This window comes from Dreissena polymorpha, chromosome 2, assembly GCF_020536995.1.
Source record: "Dreissena polymorpha isolate Duluth1 chromosome 2, UMN_Dpol_1.0, whole genome shotgun sequence".
Lineage (NCBI taxonomy): Eukaryota > Metazoa > Mollusca > Bivalvia > Myida > Dreissenidae > Dreissena > Dreissena polymorpha.
Genome location: NC_068356.1, coordinates 131,901,398 through 131,924,655, shown reverse-complemented (window position 1 = coordinate 131,924,655; position 23,258 = coordinate 131,901,398). Strand labels below are relative to the sequence as shown.

Below are 23,258 nucleotides of genomic sequence, written 5' to 3'. Positions count from 1 at the left end.
GGGCTTTCATTAGCTCGCTTTCTACAAAAATGAGCTAAAACAAGCACTTTGCAACTGAAGTATGTTAACACAAAATGAGCCAAAATAAGTACAACTTAAGTTTATGCAATCAGTATGCTAACGTAAAATGAGCCAAAATAAGTACAGCTGAAGTTTATGCAATCACTATGCAATCACTATGCTAACGTAAAATGAGCCAAAATAAGAACCACTTAAGTTTATGCAATCAGTATGCTAATGTAAAATGAGCCAAAATAAGAACCACTCAAGTTTATGCAATCAGTATGCTAAAGTAAAATGAGCCAAAATAAGAACCAATCAAGTTTATGCAATCAGTATGCTCAAGTAAAATGAGCCAAAATAAGAACCACATAACTTTATGCAATCTGTATGCTAACGTAAAATGAGCCAAACATAAGAACCACTTAACTTTATTCAATTAGTACGCTGACACAAAATGAGCCAAAATAAAAACCACTTAAGTTTATGCAATCAGTATGCTGACGCAAAATGAGCCAAAATAAGTACCACAAGATTGTATGAAATCAGTATGGTAAGTCAAAAATTAGCCAAATAAGTACAACTTATGTTAATGCAATCAGTATGGTAACTCAAAATTAGCCAAGATTAAGTACAACTCAAGTGTATGCAAACATGATGTATGCCTTAAAACTAGCCAAAATGAGAACAACAAAAGTATATGCAAACATTATGTATGCACAGAATGAGCAAGAATCTGTACAACTAGAGTGTATGCAAACATTATGAACACAAATTGAGACAAAATAAGTACTTTTCCACTACACTGTATGTTAACCGTGTGTTCATACGCGCCCCCCATTTTGTCTACAGCCCCAACTCTACGAGCCAGGTGGTGTGTTCAGGGCGAGGGGAGTGTGTGTGTGGGCGGTGCGAGTGTCTGCCCAGGCGGGCACACTCGGCCCAGAAGTACAGCGGAGAGTTCTGCAACTGCGACGACTACTCCTGCAGTTACCATGACAACCAGCTGTGTGGAGGTAGGGCTTATAATCATGAACATACTGAAGTCAATATTCTGACTAATTTTAAGTTCTTTCCAATTTTTGACTTGAGTTTGATCATCATGCTTAATTTGATGTTCATAAAAGCCCTTTTGAGTTTTGAGTCTGACTCAACTCTGAGTTTGAGGAGTTAATATGTCCATATTTTTATGCCCCCGAAGGGTGGCATATAGTTTTTCAACTGTCCGTCCGTCGGTCCGAAAACTTGACCATTGTTCATAATTTTTGCAATATTGAAGATAGCAACTCGATATTTGGCATGCATATTTATCTCATGGAGCTGCACATTTTTAGTAGTGAAAGGTCAAGGTCATTGTTCAAGGTCAAAGGTCAAATATATGGCTTCAAAGCGGCGCAGAAGGGGGCATTGTGTTTCTGACAAACACATCTCTTTTTATAGCTGAAATTGGTGATTGTTCAGAAGCTGACAGATGTCTCAAGGCTCTGCTGCCTGAGCAAAATATGTGAGAAGGTTCCTGATATTGGGTTAAGGACCACAGAGGTTTAGATAAGATTAGAAACTAGTACTTACAACTATAATATTATTCTCTAAATGTGTTTCAGGTCATGGCCGCTGTGACTGTGGTACGTGCAAGTGTGACGAGGGATACGAAGGGGACTCCTGCAGCTGTCCCAAATCCAAGGAGACCTGCTTCACCTCCAAGGGGCTGGTGAGTATGTAAAGATATTGCCTGAGTTAGCAGTTAAAATGTGTGAAATATAAATATTTACTCTTTCAGTGCTGGAACCGAATTTTGAAGGCCTTTGCAAACAGTTTGGATCCAGATGAGACGCCACACATTGTGGCGTCTCATCAGGATCCAAACTGTTTGCTATTCTGATAGTATTCTTTGAAAGAAATCGAAGAAAATGCTAATATTAGAAATTCAGCAGACGACATTTTAGCAGACAACAAGTTTCCAAACATGCAAAGGGTTAAAGTTTAAGCGAAAACTCATGACTAATAAGTTTGAGGATTTTTTCTGTTTTTCATTTCATAACTTAACATGAAGAATTTGAAACAAGTGTGAAACTGGTTTCATATTATGATAACTAGAATATGTTTTTTTAGGGTTTCTTTATGATAAGTTTTGGAAAAGTAATTGATAGAAATAATGCAATTCACATTGTTTGCTTTAGTGATTTGATATATGCTTGCATAAATCATTTAGTTTGGATATGGATAGAAACACCTTTAAGAGTGTCTCCAATAGTGTTTGTAGGAAAGTTCCAACTATTTTCTTGTTTCAACGTGGCATTCATTAACCCTTTCCCACATAAGAAACGAAGTGAAAATGGCTTTTGCAACCAGCATAAAGCCAGAACAGCCTGCGAGTAACTCGCAGTCTGTTCAGGTTTTATGCTGTTTGCTGCACATCAGTATCTAAGGGTTGGAAATGAAGACATTCAAACTTGAATCTAGTAAGAAAGGTCTTTAATTAAATTTAACTTTCCATGGAACTACAAATGCCTCAAAATACGTATCTAAGTAGTAAAGGATTAATTGACCGTACTTCCTGTGACCTGCTCATCAAAGATGGCGTCCAATCAGAAGCTGTACAAAATTCTTCTGCATTTCAGGAATGTAACGGAGTGGGTGCCTGCGAGTGTGGTGTCTGTAAGTGTAATGCTACCAGCGACTACAAAGGCCCAACTTGTGAGGAGTGCCCTGTAAGTTGTTGTTATCCCCCGCCATCGGGGATTTTTGTTACGGTTTGCATACAGACTAGTGGGGTAATAGTCATGGGAAAGGTAACTAAGACCAGACTATACAAAATATTAGTATAGCTTCTGGTCTGAGAAAATACGGTTAAACATTAAAGAAGTTGTGTTTGTTTATTGAGTGTCAATGTTTCTTGTGCATATTTTTGTCAAAGTGATGCTGAATAACAATCCATGGATGTTTAAACACATTCACAATCAAATTTAACTACAAGATGCTAAACATGCCCCATGGGTAGGAAAATTTCCTTCTTTGCTTCTGGCTTAGCCAAATCTTTACAGTTTTGAATAAATCAAGCAAAGGAAGGAATTATTAACTGTAAAAACATATTGGTATTGTAAAAGATGCAAGCAGCTGAAAGGAGGAGAAATCACATTAACAGATTCAGCTGACTTTCACATTTTCAAATTTACATCTATTGTTATTTACAAAATTCTCATCTCTTTCAGACCTGTCCCGGTAAATGCGAGGAGAACAAGAACTGCGCCCTGTGTATGGGGTTCCAGACGGGGAAGTACACGGCTGAAGATTGCAAGAAATATTGTCAGCATGTCACACTGGTGGACGAGATAAACGAGGAGGAAGTGAAACGTACGTGCAGTACATTATCACAGGAGCCTCATTGTGGGAAAATGGGGCTTAATGCATGTGCGTAAAGTGTTGTGCCAGATTAGCCTGTGCAGTCTGCACAGTAAAGTGTTGTCCCAGATTAGCCTGTGCTGTCTGCTCCCAGATTAGCCTGTGCTGTTTGCACAGACTTATCTGGGACATCATTTTCCACCTAAACTTGATTTTCCTTTCAAAAAGACATCTTAAAACAAAAAAAATCATAAAAGTGAAATGGTCGTCCATAATAAGTTAGTGTGGACTGCACAGGCTTATCTGAACGATGCCTAAATGTTCATGCATTTAGCCCAGTTTTCCCAAAACCATTCTCAAAGGATGATACAGGATTTTTACAGCATATATATATATATATATATATATATATATATATATATATATATATATATTCAATACTTGTTGACTGTATTCTCAAATATGTCATCACTCACACAGCCTCTGGTTTTCCGTTGTGTTTCTGTCAACCAAATAGTCAAATAAAGTTGTTAGCCACTAACTTCAGTATATGAGAATACTGTTTTGCCACTTAACAACAACTTGGCAACAGTTTGACTACAAACCTGAGGATCGCAGGTTTGATCCCAGGATAGGCCACATAAGATTTGTTTTGATTGTTCATGATTTCTTTCTACAGCCTTTTTGTCCCCTACCTCTGATCCAAATAGGGCAGGTGAACTATTACTTTTAAACCAGCTAGCCCAAGAAAAGTGTGAGTTGGTTTATTGAATGACATGATTTGATTAAAAAAGACAAAAATGGAAAAAACACTTAACAAACAAACTCTGCACTTAAACACATTGCTAAGTCAGAGAGAAATTATTTTTACCCTGCAGTTAAATGTGTTGCTATTTCAGAGAGGGATGACCTGAACCTTGTATTAAAATCTGTTGGTATGCATTCAGATTTGTTGCTATTTCAAAGAGGGATGGCCTGTACCCTACATTCAAATGTGTTGCTATACAGACAATTAAATGTATTGCTATACAGTTGAATGAGTTGCTATGCAGTTGAATGAGTTGCTATGCAGTTACATGTGTTTCTATGCAGGTAAATTTGTTGTTATACAGTCAAATGTGTTGCTATGCAGTCAAATATGTTGCTATGAAGTCAAATATGTTGCTATGCAGTCAAATGTGTTGCTATACAGTCAAATATGTTTATATGCAGTCAAATGTGTTGCTATACAGTCAAATGTGTTTATATGCAGTCAAATATGTTACTATACAATTCAAATATGTTGCTATTTTCAGAGAGGGACGACCTAAACCTGTGCCAGTTCAGTGATGATGAGGACGACTGCAGGTACTTCTTTACCTACAAGTACGTGGAGAACAACAATGTGGAGGTGCAGGTCCAGAAGACAAAAGGTGAGTGGTGTCAGACAAATAAACTGTGCCCTTCAAACGTATCTTTTACCTATCGCCTAGTCATAGTTGATATAGTGTTCATTGAGTGACTTGGTGAAGGTCCAGAAGACGAAAAGTAAGTGGCATCAGAGAAATCAACTGTTCCCTTAAATGTATATTTTTCCTATTGCCCAGTCATAGTTATTAATAGCCTTCTGGGTGCAAAAAGGTTCCATATGACATAGAAATTAGAAGGCACTTGGTTCTATTTTGGACCAATTGGATGAATTATAGTGTTCATCTAGTGACTGAAAAGTCACGTTTTCTATCCCCACCAAAGACGCCCTATCCTATTAATGTTTTAACCAATAAATGAATTCAAGATCCTGTAAGTAAGCATATGGCTTTTTTTATTGAATTGAGCTGAAATTAATATATATTGAACAATTGGAGGTTTAGGTACAGAAGATTAAGTGAGCACGGCTTTTTCTCATCTTTAAGGGAATACGACCTTCACCGTTGAAATTTAGAATTTTTTTGTCAAATTAATGTAAATTAGGAAAATAAGATTGTTTTTTAACAATTATACATAAAAGGGACATAATACAAAACCTCCTCAGCGTAAATATATCATTTAAATGAAGGTTACAACTTCAAAAGTGTTTATTTCTAAGTTATTAAATCTCTTTCAAAACATGTGAACGCAAACTAATGATATGTTATGTGGGGACTTTTTTTGCGGAAAGAAGATACCTATTGTAATTGGCAATATGACAAAATAACAGCTATACAATCAGCCTTAAAAGATCTTGGGTGATTGGTCTCAGAGGAATATCCTGTGCCCTTTAAATATATTCCTGAAGACAAAAATGAGGTTGCACTGTCATAGTTGATATAGTTATATATGTAAGCTAATTGGAAGTCACAGGTTCTGTTCCCACTTGAGATTAAACCTCACAAAAAACACCCAAGTAATGGTATTTACCAAGGAATGGACTGGAAATACCATGTCATTTTAGAACGTTTTAATGATGTTCAATGCATGAGCATCGTCCTTTGATGCATCATCTAAAGAGTAAAATATAGAATAATAAAAAATAACCGAATTATGCCTAGCCAAATTCAGCACCACTTCTGCATCTCCATCTAAATTCAGAGTTTTCTTTCCAGTGTGCCCCGAGTCAGTCAACATTCTGGCGATAGTTCTGGGCACCATCGGAGGTATAGTGTTCTTTGGCCTTGTTCTTCTTGTGATCTGGAAGATCTACACGACCATCCATGACCAGCGTGAGTTCGCCAAGTTCGAAAAGGAGACACAGAACGCCAAGTGGGACACTGTAAGGATGTGTTTTGTATTGGAGGATTTTTGTTTATCTGTTTTTGTTTTCGTTAACTTTTAATTATCGATTTTGTTCATATTTGGGAAGAGTCAATTTTAGGTAATTTGTTACTAAAAAAATAAATACTTTTTTTGTGTTCAGAAATTAAGAAAGCAGATTAATTTTTGAAAAAAATGGTTATCATGGGATTTCAATTTTTTCTGTTAATCATGGTGTCACCAAATTAGTTGATTATAGTCTGTAAATAGTAATTTTAAGTTGCAGATGTTTAAATTGTTTCACCAGAGGGGACTTATGGTTTGCGCTCTGTGTGTCCGTGTGTCCATCAGTCTGTGAGTCTGTCACACTTTTGTGGATCATGCGATAACTTTAAAAGTTCTTAAATATTTTTTCATGAAACTTGAAACATGGATAGATGGCAATAAGGACATTATGCACGTTCATTTCATTTTGTTCCTACATCAAAAAGCATGGTTGCTATGGCAACAAATATTTTTTTTAAAGATATATTTCTGACAATGGTGGAGCCGGTAGGGGAAATATATTGCTTGGCAATAGTCTTGTTAAAATGTATTGAGAAATTTGGAATCGGAATTGCGCAATCATGTTATTCAGATACTTTGTATTAGTTTGTGTTTCATGCATAAAATACCAATAAAAAGGTAATTGTTCAACATGCTTCCTGAAATGCTCATCATGAGAATTTTGTTGAATTACTTCGAAAGGATTCAAACGCGTTTTCAATTGTCGCTGAGTTCACAACATGAAATGTATTTGTGTGTTGAAATGTGTATTTAGGAAGGAAACCCACTTTACAACCCTGCAACATCCTCGTTTGTCAATCCTGCTTTTGACAACACCACCAAAACTGATGCTCCCAGCAACCAGAAATTCTAGAATAGATGTTTAGTAGGTTAACTGACATGCCTCATGCCTGCAGGACTCTCTATATACAGATTTACTTGTTTCAAATTCTGTTTGAATCTAGAAACTACCCTCAAAAGTTCGTTGTCTACTGGTATGCGCTTGAATTTGAATGAACATGGTCTGAAGACTGTTTTCAAACTTTTCTGGTATCTTGACTCTTTTGAGCATTCTTTTACAAATTCAGTTGCATTAAGCCCTTCACCCTCTTCTTGATTTAACTTTATCGCGGTCTATTATTGCTTTGTACACATATTCCTTTTGGTAACAAACACTTTCTATTTACTTTATGTGCATAATGAAAAATTGTTGGATTCCATTCATTTTTTTTATTTGACCACCAAGGCATAGGCATTTTTCTTATTTTATAATGGCCTCGAAGGAATTTTTTTATATCTGCATGGACTACATTATTATCTAGTTGACAGCTTTCCAAGTTGATTGCGAAATTTTCTTCTCCAGTCATTCTATAATGAATGAGGTGTTATCTATTTCTGATGACTCTTATCAAATGCTTTCTTCAGTTTTATTGACAAACGTATACTGCAAAATAATGTCTTCTTCTGTATTAAGTGGATGTATCAGATATAAAAAAGCGAAGGAGTTAAAATAAAAAAACTTATTCTTGATGCCTAGTCATCTAAAAAAAAATATGAGACTTTATTTATTCTAAATGACATGCTAGCACCATTGATGATGTTTTCTATATTATTTACATGTTAACCATATTTTTTATTTTTCATCTATTACAGTTTTCACTTTTTTATACAATACTAAACATACCTAAAGAAAGAAAGATGTCTTGAACAATGAATCGAGAGTTTTTAATATGAATGTCTAAAATTTGAGTATGCATTTCACCTCATTGTTTTTTTAGAGGGTATTTACTAAAATTATTCTTAAAAAATTGTCTTTATTTTTCTGCTATTTTTATATAGGGCTTATACTGAAATATTTACTAAGAAGTGGTCTTGATTTTTCTGTTATTTGTACAGAGGGCTAATACTGAAGTTATTACTAAGAAATGATCTTTATTGCTCTGCTATTTGTATAGAGGGCTAATACTGAAGTTATTAATAAGAAATGGTCTTTATTGCTCTGCTATTTGTACAGAGGGCCAATACTGAAGTTATTACTGAGAAATGGTCTTTATTGCTCTGCTATTTGTAAAGAGGGCTAATACTGAAGTTATTACTAAGAAATGGTCTTTATTGCTCTGCTATTTGTATAGAGGGCTAATACTGAAGTTATTACTAAGAAATGGTCTTTATTGCTCTGCTATTTGTACAGAGGGCTAATGCTGAAGTTATTACTAAGAAATGGTCTTTATTGCTCTGCTATTTGTATAGAGGGCTAATACTGAAGTTATTACTAAGAAATGGTCTTTATTGCTCTGCTATTTGTACAGAGGGCTAATACTGAAGTTATTACTAAGAAATGGTCTTTATTGCTCTGCTATTTGTAAAGAGGGCTAATACTGAAGTTATTACTAAGAAATGGTCTTTATTGCTCTGCTGTTTGTACAGAGGGCTAATACTGAAGTTATTACTAAGAAATGGTCTTTATTTTTCTGCTATTTGTAAAGAGGGCTAATACTGAAGTTATTACTAAGAAATGGTCTTTATTGCTCTGCTATTTGTATAGAGGGCTAATACTGAAGTTATTACTAAGAAATGGTCTTTATTGCTCTGCTATTTGTACAGAGGGCTAATGCTGAAGTTATTACTAAGAAATGGTCTTTATTGCTCTGCTATTTGTATAGAGGGCTAATACTGAAGTTATTACTAAGAAATGGTCTTTATTGCTCTGCTATTTGTACAGAGGGCTAATACTGAAGTTATTACTAAGAAATGGTCTTTATTGCTCTGCTATTTGTAAAGAGGGCTAATACTGAAATTATTACTAAGAAATGGTCTTTATTGCTCTGCTGTTTGTACAGAGGGCTAATACTGAAGTTATTACTAAGAAATGGTCTTTATTTTTCTGCTATTTGTAAAGAGGGCTAATACTGAAGTTATTACTAAGAAATGGTCTTTATTGCTCTGCTATTTGTATAGAGGGCTAATACTGAAGTTATTACTAAGAAATGGTCTTTATTTTTCTGCTATTTGTATAGAGGGCTAATACTGAAGTTATTACTAAGAAATGGTCTTTATTGCTCTGCTATTTGTATAGAGGGCTAATACTGAAGTTATTACTAAGAAATGGTCTTTATTGCTCTGCTATTTGTATAGAGGGCTAATACTGAAGTTATTACTAAGAAATGGTCTTTATTGCTCTGCTATTGGATTATAACTGAGAAATGGTCTTTGTTGTTCTGCTATTGAAATATAACTAAGAAATATGCTTTATTATTCTGCTTATTTGTATTTCAGGGGGAGAATCCCATTTACCAACAGGCAACCTCAACTTTCAAAAATCCAACATATGCCGGAAAATAGTTCATCAATCTTCTATGAACACCATCAGCTCTACTTCTGTTGCTTATTGACATCTAGACAATAATGAAAGTTAGCTGGACAACAGGCGTATTGAAGGACTTAGAAAAAAATCATCACAATTCATTTTTACAAACACAGATTTGAACATGCATGTGTTTTCTCAAAAAAGCGGTTTTGAATCTCTATTGTTTACTTGTTAGTCACACATAAACAATGTGTTATTCCTTTTTCCATTTTATGTTCTCTCCTTTGTTTTTCTATTTAATGGCATTGGCTTAATTAGCTTTATGGTATAAAATAAAATATGAACAACTTTTCATTGAATTATAGAGACATAAAGATATTGTTGTAATAATGTATTGTAAAAGGTGGTGATTTATTAATCAAAACCCATATTCTAGAAACTATTGATGTAATGTGAATTTTAAATAACAGTTAACTGAAAACAGTAGTAAAATAGGAGACAATTTACACCAACCTGTTTAATATAAATATTATTTTCTTTTTAAACAATAAACATGTATGTTGTACAGCAAAATATTGCTTTCTAAATCTATTGTGTTCATTTTTTGTAGTGTGCATTTTATAATTATTCAATTAAATATTTCTTAATCAAGCATGATGTATCTATACAGTTCATATATTTTTTAATAGGCTTGTTGATGTTTTGATTATTAAATATTCAACAGTTGGCTATACAGGGGTCAGTTTTGTGTGATATTATTAATTGTTCTGAACACCAGTTTAGTTGCAATATTTGCATTTTCATTAAAGCACGTAATTAGGATATAATCCAATTGCCATTCCTTCAATGGCAAAATTACACCCATTTTTTTAATCTTAGCTGTAGTTACACTTTTTAGAAGACGGTAAACATACAAACTGTATGAGGTCATTTTGTATAAGTCATTTGTTGCTTATAGTGTTGTTTTTTTAATGCAGTATTTTATTTTTGTTAAAAGAAAGATGAAAATTGAAGGAAATAATAATATAACTAAAATATCAGTTCAGTGTAGATAACAGAGAAAATTACGTGATCACCTCTAAAATGTGAACAATTCGCAAAGGCTTGTTGTGCAGGCTTTCACCGCCCCTATTGATTAGCTTTCCTGCATTCAACACTTGCCAAGTAATCTCTTTTTAGTGTTACTCCTGCTTAAACATCAAACTGTACAAAGCCTAGTATGTGTGTAGCCAATCAAAATATTAAACGATACAGACTTTGTTTAACATTACTTTGGTGCTAAAGTGTATAATAGTGATTTTACAATACCATCCATAGTGAGAAGTTAGAAAGTTCAACTTGTTAAATAATTTATAACAGTGTATGATTTATTACACTGTATTTTGTCAAGGTATTGTAAGACATCAAACACAGAATTGACAAGATGTTTAGACTTGTTTTCCACGTAATAGTGTGCACCTTTTATGTTTATATATACCTTGACAAGGTATTTTATGACTTGATTTCATTATTTTGGTCTAATGAGTATTACTGGTAACCTTTTAGACTGTTTGCACATGCCAACAGGATTTGGTATGAACAATCTGTCTGAACAAAATTGCTTCTTTATTGTCCGGGGTGTGATTTGTCCTCCTTTAAGCAGATTTCCTCCCTTTCAATCTCAAACTAATTTTGTGAAAAGCTATACACTTTGCTGGATCTATATACAAATAAAGAGTTAAGTTGAACTCTGTAAAGGGAAGGGGGGTTAGTTGAACTCTGTAAAGGGAAGGGGGTTAGTTGAACTCTGTAAAGGGAAGGGGGTTAGTTGAACTCTGTAAAGGGAAGGGGGTTAGTTTAACTCTGTAAAGGGAAGGGGGTTAGTTTAACTCTGTAAAGGGAAGGGGGTTAGTTGAACTCTGTAAAGGGAAGGGGGTTAGTTGAACTCTGTAAAGGGAAGGGGGTTAGTTGAACTCTGTAAAGGGAAGGGGGTTAGTTTAACTCTGTAAAGGGAAGGGGATTAGTTGAACTCTGTAAAGGGAAGGGGGTTAGTTGAACTCTGTAAAGGGAAGGGGGGTAGTTGAACTCTGTAAAGGGAAGGGGGTTAGTTGAACTCTGTAAAGGGAAGGGGGTTAGTTGAACTCTGTAAAGGGAAGGGGGTTAGTTGAACTCTGTAAAGGGAAGGGGGTTAGTTGAACTCTGTAAAGGGAAGGGGGGGGGGGGGGTATGACATTCTCCTTCCCTGAGGTGGTTCTCAAATCACACCCTTGATTGTGAAAGCTTAGCATTTGGTTATTAAAACTAATATTGTCTTTAATCACTTTAATAATGTAACTGTGTATATTATGAACTTTTCTATAATTATGGACTCAGTTTTAGTTGTTTAGGGGTTAACTTGTGAACATAAAACATGGTTGTAATACAACAATACAAAAGTTCATTCTTTATTTAACATCTTATTGTAACTTTACATTATGGTGTGTTGATTGTAAGATGATTGAATGTTGAAATATTGGTAATCAATGTAATTTATGTAATCACTTTTTGTATTTATACTTATTTAATTAGTCTTTCTGGTGGTTAAACAGCACACTTAGCAAATATTACCTGATACTTTTAAAGCAAGAATTGAATTTTATATTTGCAATGTGCCTTTTTCAAAAATAATGTTTCTCCTCATTTCTGTATGTTAAAAGAAATATGTTAAATGTAATCATGTATGATTGATTGACAAGTTGCTAATTGATATTAATCATGTTTATTAATCAGTAATAAATGAGCTGCAATAATTTAGTCCATATCTTAAAGTTGAATAAGAATTGAAAGTAAAGACCATTTAATTAATTGAGTGAGAATGTTAATCATTCTTAATGACATTGTATATAGTGTAAAATACTTTTCTGGCATATCATTCTACAGCATCCTCAGCCTAGCAATATAAGCACGAGTTCATTCTTTCTCAGTTAGCATTCGGAGCATCACTGTGAAACAGTTGTGGTCCGTACACCCTTTTTGTAATGTTGGCCAGTCTTTGTTTTGACACTATTCTACCGCTTTAATATGTTTCGGAACAGGATTTTGTTTTGTGAGATTTTTGCTAAGAGTCATGTCCACATTTTTTGTATGTGGAATTTTTTATCAACCATGTTTTTGTTAAATAATCATGAGTTTTTGTGGTTCAATTTAATATTCAATATTTTATACATAAAAAAGTATGTTTTGTGTAATTTAAGGTCTTACAGTTTATGTTTTATAGAATCGTCATTCTGAGGGACATATTTATTTTCCTACTTTTAATTCAAGCTTAAAGTAAACACTAACATGAGTTTATATTGCTAAAATAAAAGTTAAAAAAAAGGGTTTATATTGCAAAAATAAAAGTAAAAAAAGGGTTTATATTGCAACAATAAAAGTAAAAAAAAATTATTATGGCCACGTGCAGCCTATGGCCTTAACAGACTTAAATGTATTATTATGTTGACTATGCAAGATTATAGTCTTTGAATAATTGGGATTGTGTGACATTTTTCGTTCGTGCTGTAAACTGGTTTATGTTGCAAGTCTAAACAAGACACATGAAAGGCCTTTGTGGTATTATCTTATAAAGATATTTTTTCTTTTTAAGTATTTATTTAATGATTGCCTTAAACACTGGTGTTGTTTCATATGCACAATCAGTTAAATGTTTATTTAATAAATATAAAAGTAGTCCATGTTGTACTGTAAGTAGATGCAGGCAGTATGGTAAAGGTAATGATATAAGATATAATTTAAGGAAGCAATTCTTGTAGATATTAGTTCCAATTCCATCTGTAACCTTGTAGTTTGCCATGATAGTTTTAAAGTGTCAAATATTTAAAAAGTTCATCATGTTACAAATGAAATATATTTAGTTGAATTGTGTCTTAAACATTTGTTACAACTCCCATCCATTAGAACATGCATTTAACAATTTTTGGACGATTGATGCTTTTAAATTTTTGCTTGAGGCAATTCAAAATGGACTCTAATTCGTCTAGTTCTTAGTTTGTGTGTTCTTTGTGTCAACCCTCTTCATGGCTCATTGCTGAATTATGCTTTGTCATTTTGGAGAGAAGCAAAGTTTATCATGTAGATGTAGAAAAAGCGTTTACATTATAAATGTTGTTTGTGAGTTTTATAATTTATGTACATTTATTAGTATTTTATTATTTTAAGTGCCAATTGTATGTTGTATATTGAGTATTGTTTTAGTTGTAAACGTTTGTTTTGAGATCATAGGCAATTGTTTTAAAAATTATTCCTATGTCCTATTTATGATTCTTTGTGTAAGTCTGAAATTATGTTACATTTCACGTTGGTTAATGTTTCTTAACACGCAGTGTCACATGTTACACGTACATCTGGGTTTTACTAGTTAACCATGAACATTGTATAACATATTTGTTTTTTGACTAACTTTGAGACCTTTATGGTAAGAAATTTGTATTTTTTACTTTCAACATTGCGTTCAAAGAAACATATATAGTGTACTAGTGTTAGAAAACTAGAAACTAGAATCTAATAAAAATGTTTAAGTTATAACGAGAATTTCTTGTACAGTAGGCGTAATAACTATTCTACTTTTTATGTGTGACATAAATAGATAATGAAATATGCAGTTGTTATAAAAATAATCAAGATAGTTAAGACATGGTCTGCAAATGTCTTTTGAAATATGTTTGTATTTAAGTTATACCAGAGAGAACTTCATCAACCAAATGCATTGTTTTAACATATGAATCACAAACAATTGAGCTATTTAGTAAAGTGATTACTTGAATATCACTTGGGCCTTATCATGTGACATGGGTTAATAATATGACAAAATTTAAAAGTAGAAAATGTGTTGGTCTTGTTTTTCCAACTTGTTTTTTCAGCTGCACATTTTACGTGTACATTGACATATGATGTCTTAAATCGATCATCCATCGGATGTTAGAAATATACATTCTTGTCATTTGAATTTTCCTCATCGCAGAATATTTACTTCTTGTATTTCTTTTACTTTTTGGACGTATCTGCTTAAGTGTATCTATTATTGGAGTGTACCTGCTTCTGTAGAACTGATGTAAACTGTTTGTTATATATTATCATAATCATTTTTTGTGAAATACAAGTTTTATAATAAAAATGTACCAAACGAAATCTTGACAGTGTTATGCTTCATATAATTAACCAAACTATTGTTCTAACGGGATTCTAAAAACATTTCCGATCCATGTTTTTGTTGTATCTTAAACATATTCCTTGTTTAACATGCCTGAAAGAGTGAAGAGTAACTAAAAATAAATGTCTTGTAAATGATATGTATTTATTTTGTTATTTTATCACCGCAGGGAGGAAGTTAATTGGCTTAACGCTGACGGTAGATCGATCATTGTTGGTCAGTTGGTTTGTCCTCATACAAGTGAGCAGAGCAGACTTTTTTCATCAACCCGTCAGCTTGAAGTTCGAATTATGTCCTACATATGACTTAAAATCGTGCGAGACACTTTTTATATCATCAGTGGATCACACATTTTTTGCCCTTGAATTTAGCTGGCGAAGAAGTTCAGGGGTATAAGTCACGTTGGTGACAAAGCTGAAGTTTCGATCATGCAAATTTACGTACACCCATATGGGAAACTAATCTTGGATAAAAAAAATCTGCAAAATCGATAGACATTTTTCATCCACATCTCAACTAGAAATTCGAATTTGTTGTGTAAGATTTTACACATGTGAAATCGGCAAAACCACAAGTCATTGTCATCCTCACCTAAACTAGAAATTCCATTTTTATGTCCCCCACTATAGTAGTGGGGGACATATTGTTTTTGCCCTGTCTGTTGGTCTGTTTGCGCCAACTTTTACATTTTGCAATAACTTTTGCTATATTGAAGATAGCAACTTCATATTTGGCATGCATGTGTATTTTATGAAGCTGCACATTTTGAGTGTTGAAAGGTCAAGGTCATCCTTCAAGGTCAGAGGTCAAATATATGTGGCCAAAATCGCTCATTTTATGAATACTTTTGCAATATTGAAGATAGCAACTTGATATTTGGCATGCATGTGTATCTTATGGAGCTGCACATTTTGAGTGTTGAAAGGTCAAGGTCAGAGGTCAAATATATGTGGCCAAAATCGCTTATTTTATGAATACTTTTGCGATATTGAAGATAGCAACTTGATATTTGGCATGCATGTGTATCTCATGGAGCTGCACATTTTGAGTGGTGAAAGGTCAAGGTCATCCTTCAAGGTCAGAGGTCAAATATATGTGGCCCAAATCGCTTATTTTATGAATACTTTTGCAATATTGAAGATAGCAACTTGATATTTGGCATGCATGTGTATATTATGGAGCTGCACATTTTGAGTGGTGAAAGGTCAAGGTCATCCTTCACAAGGTCAAGGTCATCCTTCACAAGGTCAAGGTCATATATAGGGGGACATTGTGTTTCACAAACACATCTTGTTTTGTATGTTTGAGCATTGGACTTAAATTTCCTGTCTTATAACATCACGACTTGCCTTCTAAATTTCTATTGTGTTGGATTTTTGTTAGATGCCACTAACCTTTTTGTTTGTTTGATTCGTGTTAGAGATAACAATGTTGAAACAATGGTTTAAAGTTAGGATAATGGCCAACATAAAACAAGCTACATGTATTAACATCATTTCAAAGAACGATTAGATCAATTCTGTTCCGCCATACATACCGGTACCAGACTGTAAGATTATAGGGTGTAGTTTGTTAGAATAAAAAAATGGCGGCTACAATGAAAATTTACGATTAGGAAATGAATTCTTTGCAATTTAGCAGCCATGGAGGATAGCCTTGTATCAATGTATAACGCTAACAAACTTTATAATTTGAAATTTAGAGGTAAAAAATCTGCGCGATACATAAGTTACGGTACATTAAAATCGGCGTCATTACGTATAGGCGTTTAAACACTCGTGTTCTCATCTCATTTTCAATCAATTATTTCAGCTTTAATTAACCACTTTTTAATAAATATAGATTTTTTTATTTTTCCGAATAAATTTTCCGAATAAATATAAGTTACAATAAAGGCACTTCTAAATTCATTTAGTCTGGTATATGAAGGAAATATTAAGGAACAATGTATCTTTGAGGCCAATTAAACTCTTCCAAAATGTGTGAAATTGTTTACAAATAGTAAGAAACGTTGACCTGGTTGTCTTTATGACCTGAATTCAGTTGAGTTAGTTTATTTTACGTGCAACCTTTTTAGAAGCGATAAATTTGCTAGTGCTTACTGTGGAGGTGCCTTTAGAAAATGTTATCATCAGATAGTTTCCTTGTTATACCTTGTTCCTACACTGACCCGGAAAATAAACGCACAGGTATTACTATTCAGCAAATTTTCTACGTAAACTACATTTAATACTGATTTTTTTTCCTTATAGGAGTTAGTTACCAAACATAACTATGAACTGATTTGTGGTAAAAAAAAACCTTTGTTTTTATAGCAACTGTTTTTTCACATTGTTTTATAGGAATGTACGTTGACAGAGTGGTGTACATTTTAGTTATGTTTGTAATCAATAGGACTTGATTACATCAGTTTGATGTCACATCTCTTCACGAATGAATATTAAATAGGTAAGAATTAAGAAAAGGTTTATGTTGAAGATTGCATTCATTAACACAAGATGTGGTTGTAGTAAACAGGTTTTTACTGTCCTGGAAAATGTATTAAATCCCGACCATGTAAGTTGTGAAGTTCATGCTTATATTTTATGCATATTGTCATCCATAATTTCTAAATAAATTAAGAATTTCTTTAAATACATAAAAGCGTTCGTAAACGAAAAATCGGTTTATTGGAAAGGAATATGTTTTAAACTATATTAATTCATTATCATTACTGTACAGGTTGCACCAGTAAAGAAGCTTGTTTTGCTTAAGACGACTTCTTCAGGTAATATTAGCGATTGAAAGAGGTGCCATTTCTTCATATCTCCACGTAGATATTAATTGGCGACGACTGTTGTGTATAAGCCATGGCGACTGAGACTGGTAATTTTGACTGCGGGTTGTCCGATGAACATAAAGACGGGTGTATTGCAGCTTGTTTCACGCATAACATGTTGCTGTGCCTAAAATGCAAGGAAAGTCACGGAGAGATGTGTAAAGTGAAGTCACTGGAAGGCACATTGTATGAGAAAGATAAAGGTTTAATTAACATAATGGGCGCGCTTCAAAAAGCCACACGCAGTTTTACAGAGACAGAAAAGTACTTGCAAGAAATAAGAGAGAGAAGACAAGCTGTAAAAGATGACATTAACCTAGAACTTAAAGATATTATTATCAGACTTGAGCAAAGTGCTAAACTTGCAATACAGACGGTGGACTCGGAAGCAGTAAAGATGGAAAGTACCTTTACCGCCTTTTTGAAAGAAGGTCGTGAGCTAGAGACAAAACTGAAGGATCATTTGTCAATGAATGTTGGACTGGAGAAATTTGAATCCGTTGTCCAAGCTTTGACAGATTTGTTGAAAAAGACAGATACCACAAGATCCGGGAAATCGTTGGATGCTTCGTTTAATGTAAATGAGACATTGAGACACAACGTGAACCACAAACCATTTGGAACGGTGATATTTTTGGAAGTTGAGTGTTACGAAGATGTTTTACCGCATACAAAACCCAAGCGAACACAGACAAAAACACATAACTCGAGAGGCGAAGTCGTGCCACAAAATCAAGAGGCAGACGAAGAGTCGGCATCGGATTCGGATATTTATTATGAATCACAATTTGGAACCGAGTCTTCAACTTTGCCTCCCGATTTAAAAGGCAGAAAAAGGTCGCTTATACCTTTCATTGGAAAGAATAATCGAGTGGCAAAAAACCCCGTCGTGGACGGTAGTCCTAAACCAAAGATGTTTGACGGTACTTTAAAACCAAAGATGATCGCTTCATTTGCAAAGTTCAAGCAGATATTTAAGAAGACTGAAAGAGAAGTTGAATCGTCCATTTTTTTTAGTGATGATCCGGTTTGTTCCGAAAATGCAACAACTACATCGCCTGTACCTTCGGATAGTAAAACTGTCGTCGTTTTCACGCCGTTTGGTCAAGAAAAGCAAGTGCCGTTTTCATGGACGGCAGATTTTACTAACGGTATTATATACTTCAACAATACCGAGAAAAAACTGTTATTGACTGATGCAGATCGCAAATTGAAATGCTCTGAGTATGTTCAGGATGAGCCTCTTGCGATCTTGCATGTGTCGATGGAGAGAGTAGCCATGTTTTGTATAATACAGAAGTCTGGTTCTTGCGTATTGCGATGTTACGATGTGCATGACCGAGAAATCAGATTATATCACAGCGTGAAGCTGCCGGATGAATTCAGCCAGCAATTCATCGGTGCCTGGTATGATACTGTGGACGATAGGTTCGCTGTTGCGTGCAGCGATAAACTATTTATTCTCAACAGAGACGGTGCAATAGAATCCGAGCACGAGCTTGAAAAAAGTGCGGACGAACCTGTAGATGCAGACCGTAATTCTTCTGACGCAAAACCTGTGAAAAACGGCGGTGAACGAGATATTTTAGAGGCAACATATGACTTCAGAAACCGATTGCTTTTTGTACCCGATGCAAAACAAGGGACCTGCGAATATTACATCACACTGAAAAACGAAAATAAATCTTAGTTGAGAATAAATAAACATTGACATTGATATTGATATTGACAAGAAAATATAGTTTAGAATAAGTTAACATTTACAAAACAACAAGAATATGAGTAAAATTGGCAAGAAGTCTTAGTTGAGAATAAATAAGCATTGACAAAAATCGTACTTGCGAATGAGTGAACATTGAAAAGAAATCGAAGTTGAGAATGAGTTAACATTGACAAGATATCGTACTTAAGATTGAGTAAAAGATTGCCCAGTATCATAAACGTTCTTAATGTGTGTGCACTATTCAAGAGATGATATGTGACTTCCATTCAGCTGAGTGTTGAGCATGTTTGTGCACGAACAAGCTCAACCCTTAGCTTAAACATATGCAAATATGCACTTACTCCACCTCAAACTCAGCGTTGATTCTTACTCAAACTTGACACCGTATTGAGCATGATGATCAAACTCACTTTAAAAATTGAAAAAAAAACACTCAAAATTGAGTCAGAATATTGAATTTAGTATGTTCGTAATATTAGGCCATTTACAATGTATCGTAGTTGGAAATGAGTAAATATTGACAATATACTGAAGTTGAGAATGAGTGAATATTGACAATAGACTGAAGTTGAGACTGAGTTAATATTGACAAGAAAAAGTAGATGCTTCAATAACTGAATTCCAAATTTGTGTTTGCTGGAAGGCACCATTTCATTGTTTACGTTGTCAAATTTACTATAAAAACGTCTTTGTGTTACTTGGAACACTGAACATTTTAGATATGCGCACATGTACCCATATCAATTCGTGTAACGGTCAATGTTGATGTATGTGTTGGTGATTGTTGTCCGAGTTCATTTCATTTCGATATATTTGATCTGATACGTTTGTTTGGCAAATAATTTTTAGCTGGACTATTCGTCGAGTAGTTTGTGGTATTTGCATAATAATTCGATTTTGGTTTTGGAACAACGGCTCCTTATCTCGTATTTAGACTACAAATGTATTAGACCAACGAGTATTAGATTGAAACTTCGCACCCGTGCTTCGTATAATTGTGTGAGACCACTCAACAAGACCTATAACTATGAACTGCATTTTAACAAAATGAATTGATGTCCTGTTTAACTTCGTAAAAAAATCAGGTTAACATCAAATGGGGGATCGAGTTCGGCACTTTTCGATCCATGTCATACACCATTTATCTTAGCTCATACCTTGCCTTATCTTAAATATAGAGAATATTATGTGAGTTTTGGATAAAGATCTTGAAGTTTATCATGCTAGGCTTAAAACCTTTGTGTCAGCCAAAACCAAAAAGGAGATTTAGGAATATTGAGGTATATTTTCAATTTCCATAGAAAACTGACATAGATCATGGCGTGTTTAATCCAAAAGTATTATTATTTGTTAATTTATAAATACAAACAGAATAAATTTTCAATGATGATATGAACAGACTTTTTTTTAATATTCAACGTACATGTGTTGTATCTCTGTATTGATTGGGTCTTTTTTGCATATAGTACTCATGTAGTACACCACGAACGCCAGTGCGCAATTAAACTAAGTTATGGCACTGCTTGTGAAAATAAAAATAAAGTCACACTGTCTGTGGTCAATGTACGTTAACTATAAACTTCTTCAACAATGAGATCGCTTACAACTATTTTACAATTCTAGAAGCATCATAAGATGTATCTCTATTGGCATATTGTTATATACAATTACTTCCTGGAGGAGCCGCTGTTCGCTTGAAACGTTCCTTTTTCGAACCTAGAACACAATGGGCCGCCATTTTGATTACAAGGTTCTTTTGATTGACTCACTTTTGATTCAAAGGTTAATTCAAACTTACACTAAAACCTCAACTGGAGTATTTGTTTAACCGGTTACGCACTTTAATCGATCAAAAGTACGTACCAAGATTTGTATTGCGTAATGTTACGTACTGGGCCGATTTGTCAAGTTTTGTTTCACTTTTTCAATGCGTAAATACGCAGATACGCATCTTATCTGGAGCTCTGGCGATATTATAAAGCTTAAGTTTATACGATCGTTGTTTTACTATCGATTTTCATCTGGTAATATGATAAAAGTTGTGATGTGTGGGATAAAATGCTCATTCTTTATTTGTGGTTCACTACCTTTACATTAACTTCCGTAATTATATGAATTCTTTTGTACGAGTGTCATTTTTACGATTCTTTCGGTTTTATAAAACAAAGAAGAATTGAAATTTAATAACACACCCGAAAAACAATGGGGCAGTATTATATTTTCCTAACATTCCAATGTTCTAATTTTAAAGCTGAATCTTCTGTATTTTTTCTTGATTCTGCTGCAAGAATTCTGCTGTAATTGTGATTTTTTTATTTAATGTTTCAAATTTCGATAAAATAATGTTGTTCTCTAATCAATAGTTCATTCTTACATTCATGTAAATTAAATAAGATAAATATATTTACCAACGAGAAGGAAATACGGCATAATAAGTATCCAGTGTATCATGCTCCTTTTCGATTTATATAGAATTATTTAAATGTATACAGAAATATAGAAATGTTGTTTTGGCTGGTTATTGAATTTAGCTTCCATTTTATGGGCACATATCTGGAATGTTTGTTGTAGATAAAGACGAAAAGTAAATATATTAATAAAACTTAAACGGCGAATTGAGTACTTTTTGTTAATACAGGGCAGTGCATTTGAAGCGCCTGGTGAAACTTTGCTGTATATACAACTGTTTGCTTCTTTTATGTCAACACATATTTCTAGAAAGTTGTATGAAGATTCAATAGAAACTTAGAGAGATTCATCCGCTCACCCATCCGCCAAGTGTGTATCAATAATACGTCCCGACAACAGCCGGACGTATAAAAACATATAAAATACTCTAGTAATATTATTTAAATAAATTCGCAGATACGGTGCATGAAAGAAAACCAAAACACAATGCTGTTAAAAGCGACACAATACGCTGCAAAAATTTATTTAATTGTTATATCAACCTATATTATGTGCAGTCGAAATTGGAACACTTTTTCGTCGTAGCTGTATAGCCCAGCTGTTCACCTTAAATGACCTTTACATAACGGCAGCTGACCCGAATGACTACATTCAAATATTTCATTGGCTGATTTGAGAGAAATGCCATTGAATTTTGGCCACATCACTGCCTTGGTGTACAGCGTGTAGGATGTAACACTGGTCTGTATAAGGAATTCCGGACTACTCTCTGCATGTTAATACGACACATAGACACACATTTTGGCCCAGTCACAATTACGCGCTATAATTCATCTCGCAGAATTTCAGGGTCAGTGCTCTCTCACTAATTCGTCAAGGGAAGCCATAATGAAATATCGATGAACGTTGGTAACACAGTATTGCTTTCACGATGAGAAAACAAACACTACCGAAATAGTATAGTGTCATTATAGCTGGGAAATCCTTTAATGATCAAACAACAAATGTGTGCAGTACTCGGTCAGTCCGTCTATAAATCATTTCTGAAAGCCTGAATAGGCTACCTAAATATGTTAGTGTGCTATAAATAACACAGTCTAACTCCAATTTTATATAAAAGAAAAGTAATATGCTTACATGTTCCATTTACAATGCGTCATGTGAATATGGGTATTATACCATATGTGGCCAGGGTAGCAATAGCACAATCTGCGCATCTCGCAGTCTGTCCAAGAGATACCCAACGAGACCACGAAGGCTTGCGTAATGTTATAGCGGACAACGTAGCTCTTGTTGCGTAATGTTATAGCGGACAACGTACCTCTTGAACAGACTGCGCATTTGCGTAAGCTGGGCTTGTGCTACGCTGGGCAAAACGCCTTAAGACACATTTTCGCATGACGCGGATCTGAAAGTGTGATCGATTTAAATGTGTCGAAAGAAACCTTTTTTTCACACATCATGTGGACATTAATAGATTCTAACTCATTCTACACAAGGACAGGAAAATATTAATATTTGTATGCCCCCCCCCCCTACATTCAAAGAAGAAGGAGTATATTGTTTTGATGGATGGCGGCCGGTCGGTCTGTCTGTCGATAGACCAGTTCGTTTCCGATCAATAACTTGTGAACGGATTGACCAATTGACTTGACACTTCCCATGTGCATTGACCATTTCCAGTAGACGAACTCTATTTAAACTGGGGTCACTAGGTCAGAGTTCAAGGTCACTGTCA

At 34.3% G+C, this 23,258-nt stretch overlaps 1 protein-coding gene across 5 annotated transcripts in view; it reads left to right on the top strand.

The window, feature by feature from the left end:
• LOC127869031 (integrin beta-PS-like) overlaps window positions 1–14,548 on the top strand; it is a 52,401-nt gene extending 37,853 nt beyond the window's left edge. For 3 of the 5 annotated variants that reach the window (XM_052411285.1, XM_052411286.1, XM_052411287.1), the window contains exons 15-22: window positions 853–1,016; window positions 1,605–1,711; window positions 2,622–2,711; window positions 3,213–3,354; window positions 4,638–4,754; window positions 5,904–6,070; window positions 6,872–6,982; window positions 9,373–14,548. In XM_052411285.1, the coding sequence (XP_052267245.1) occupies window positions 853–1,016; window positions 1,605–1,711; window positions 2,622–2,711; window positions 3,213–3,354; window positions 4,638–4,754; window positions 5,904–6,070; window positions 6,872–6,970 (886 nt within the window). In that variant the 3' untranslated portion in view covers window positions 6,971–6,982; window positions 9,373–14,548. The remainder of the gene's footprint in view (window positions 1–852; window positions 1,017–1,604; window positions 1,712–2,621; window positions 2,712–3,212; window positions 3,355–4,637; window positions 4,755–5,903; window positions 6,071–6,871; window positions 6,983–9,372) is intronic. The other 2 variants (XM_052411288.1, XM_052411289.1) reach the window with 1 other exon arrangement.
• The last annotated feature ends 8,710 nt before the right edge of the window (window positions 14,549–23,258 follow it).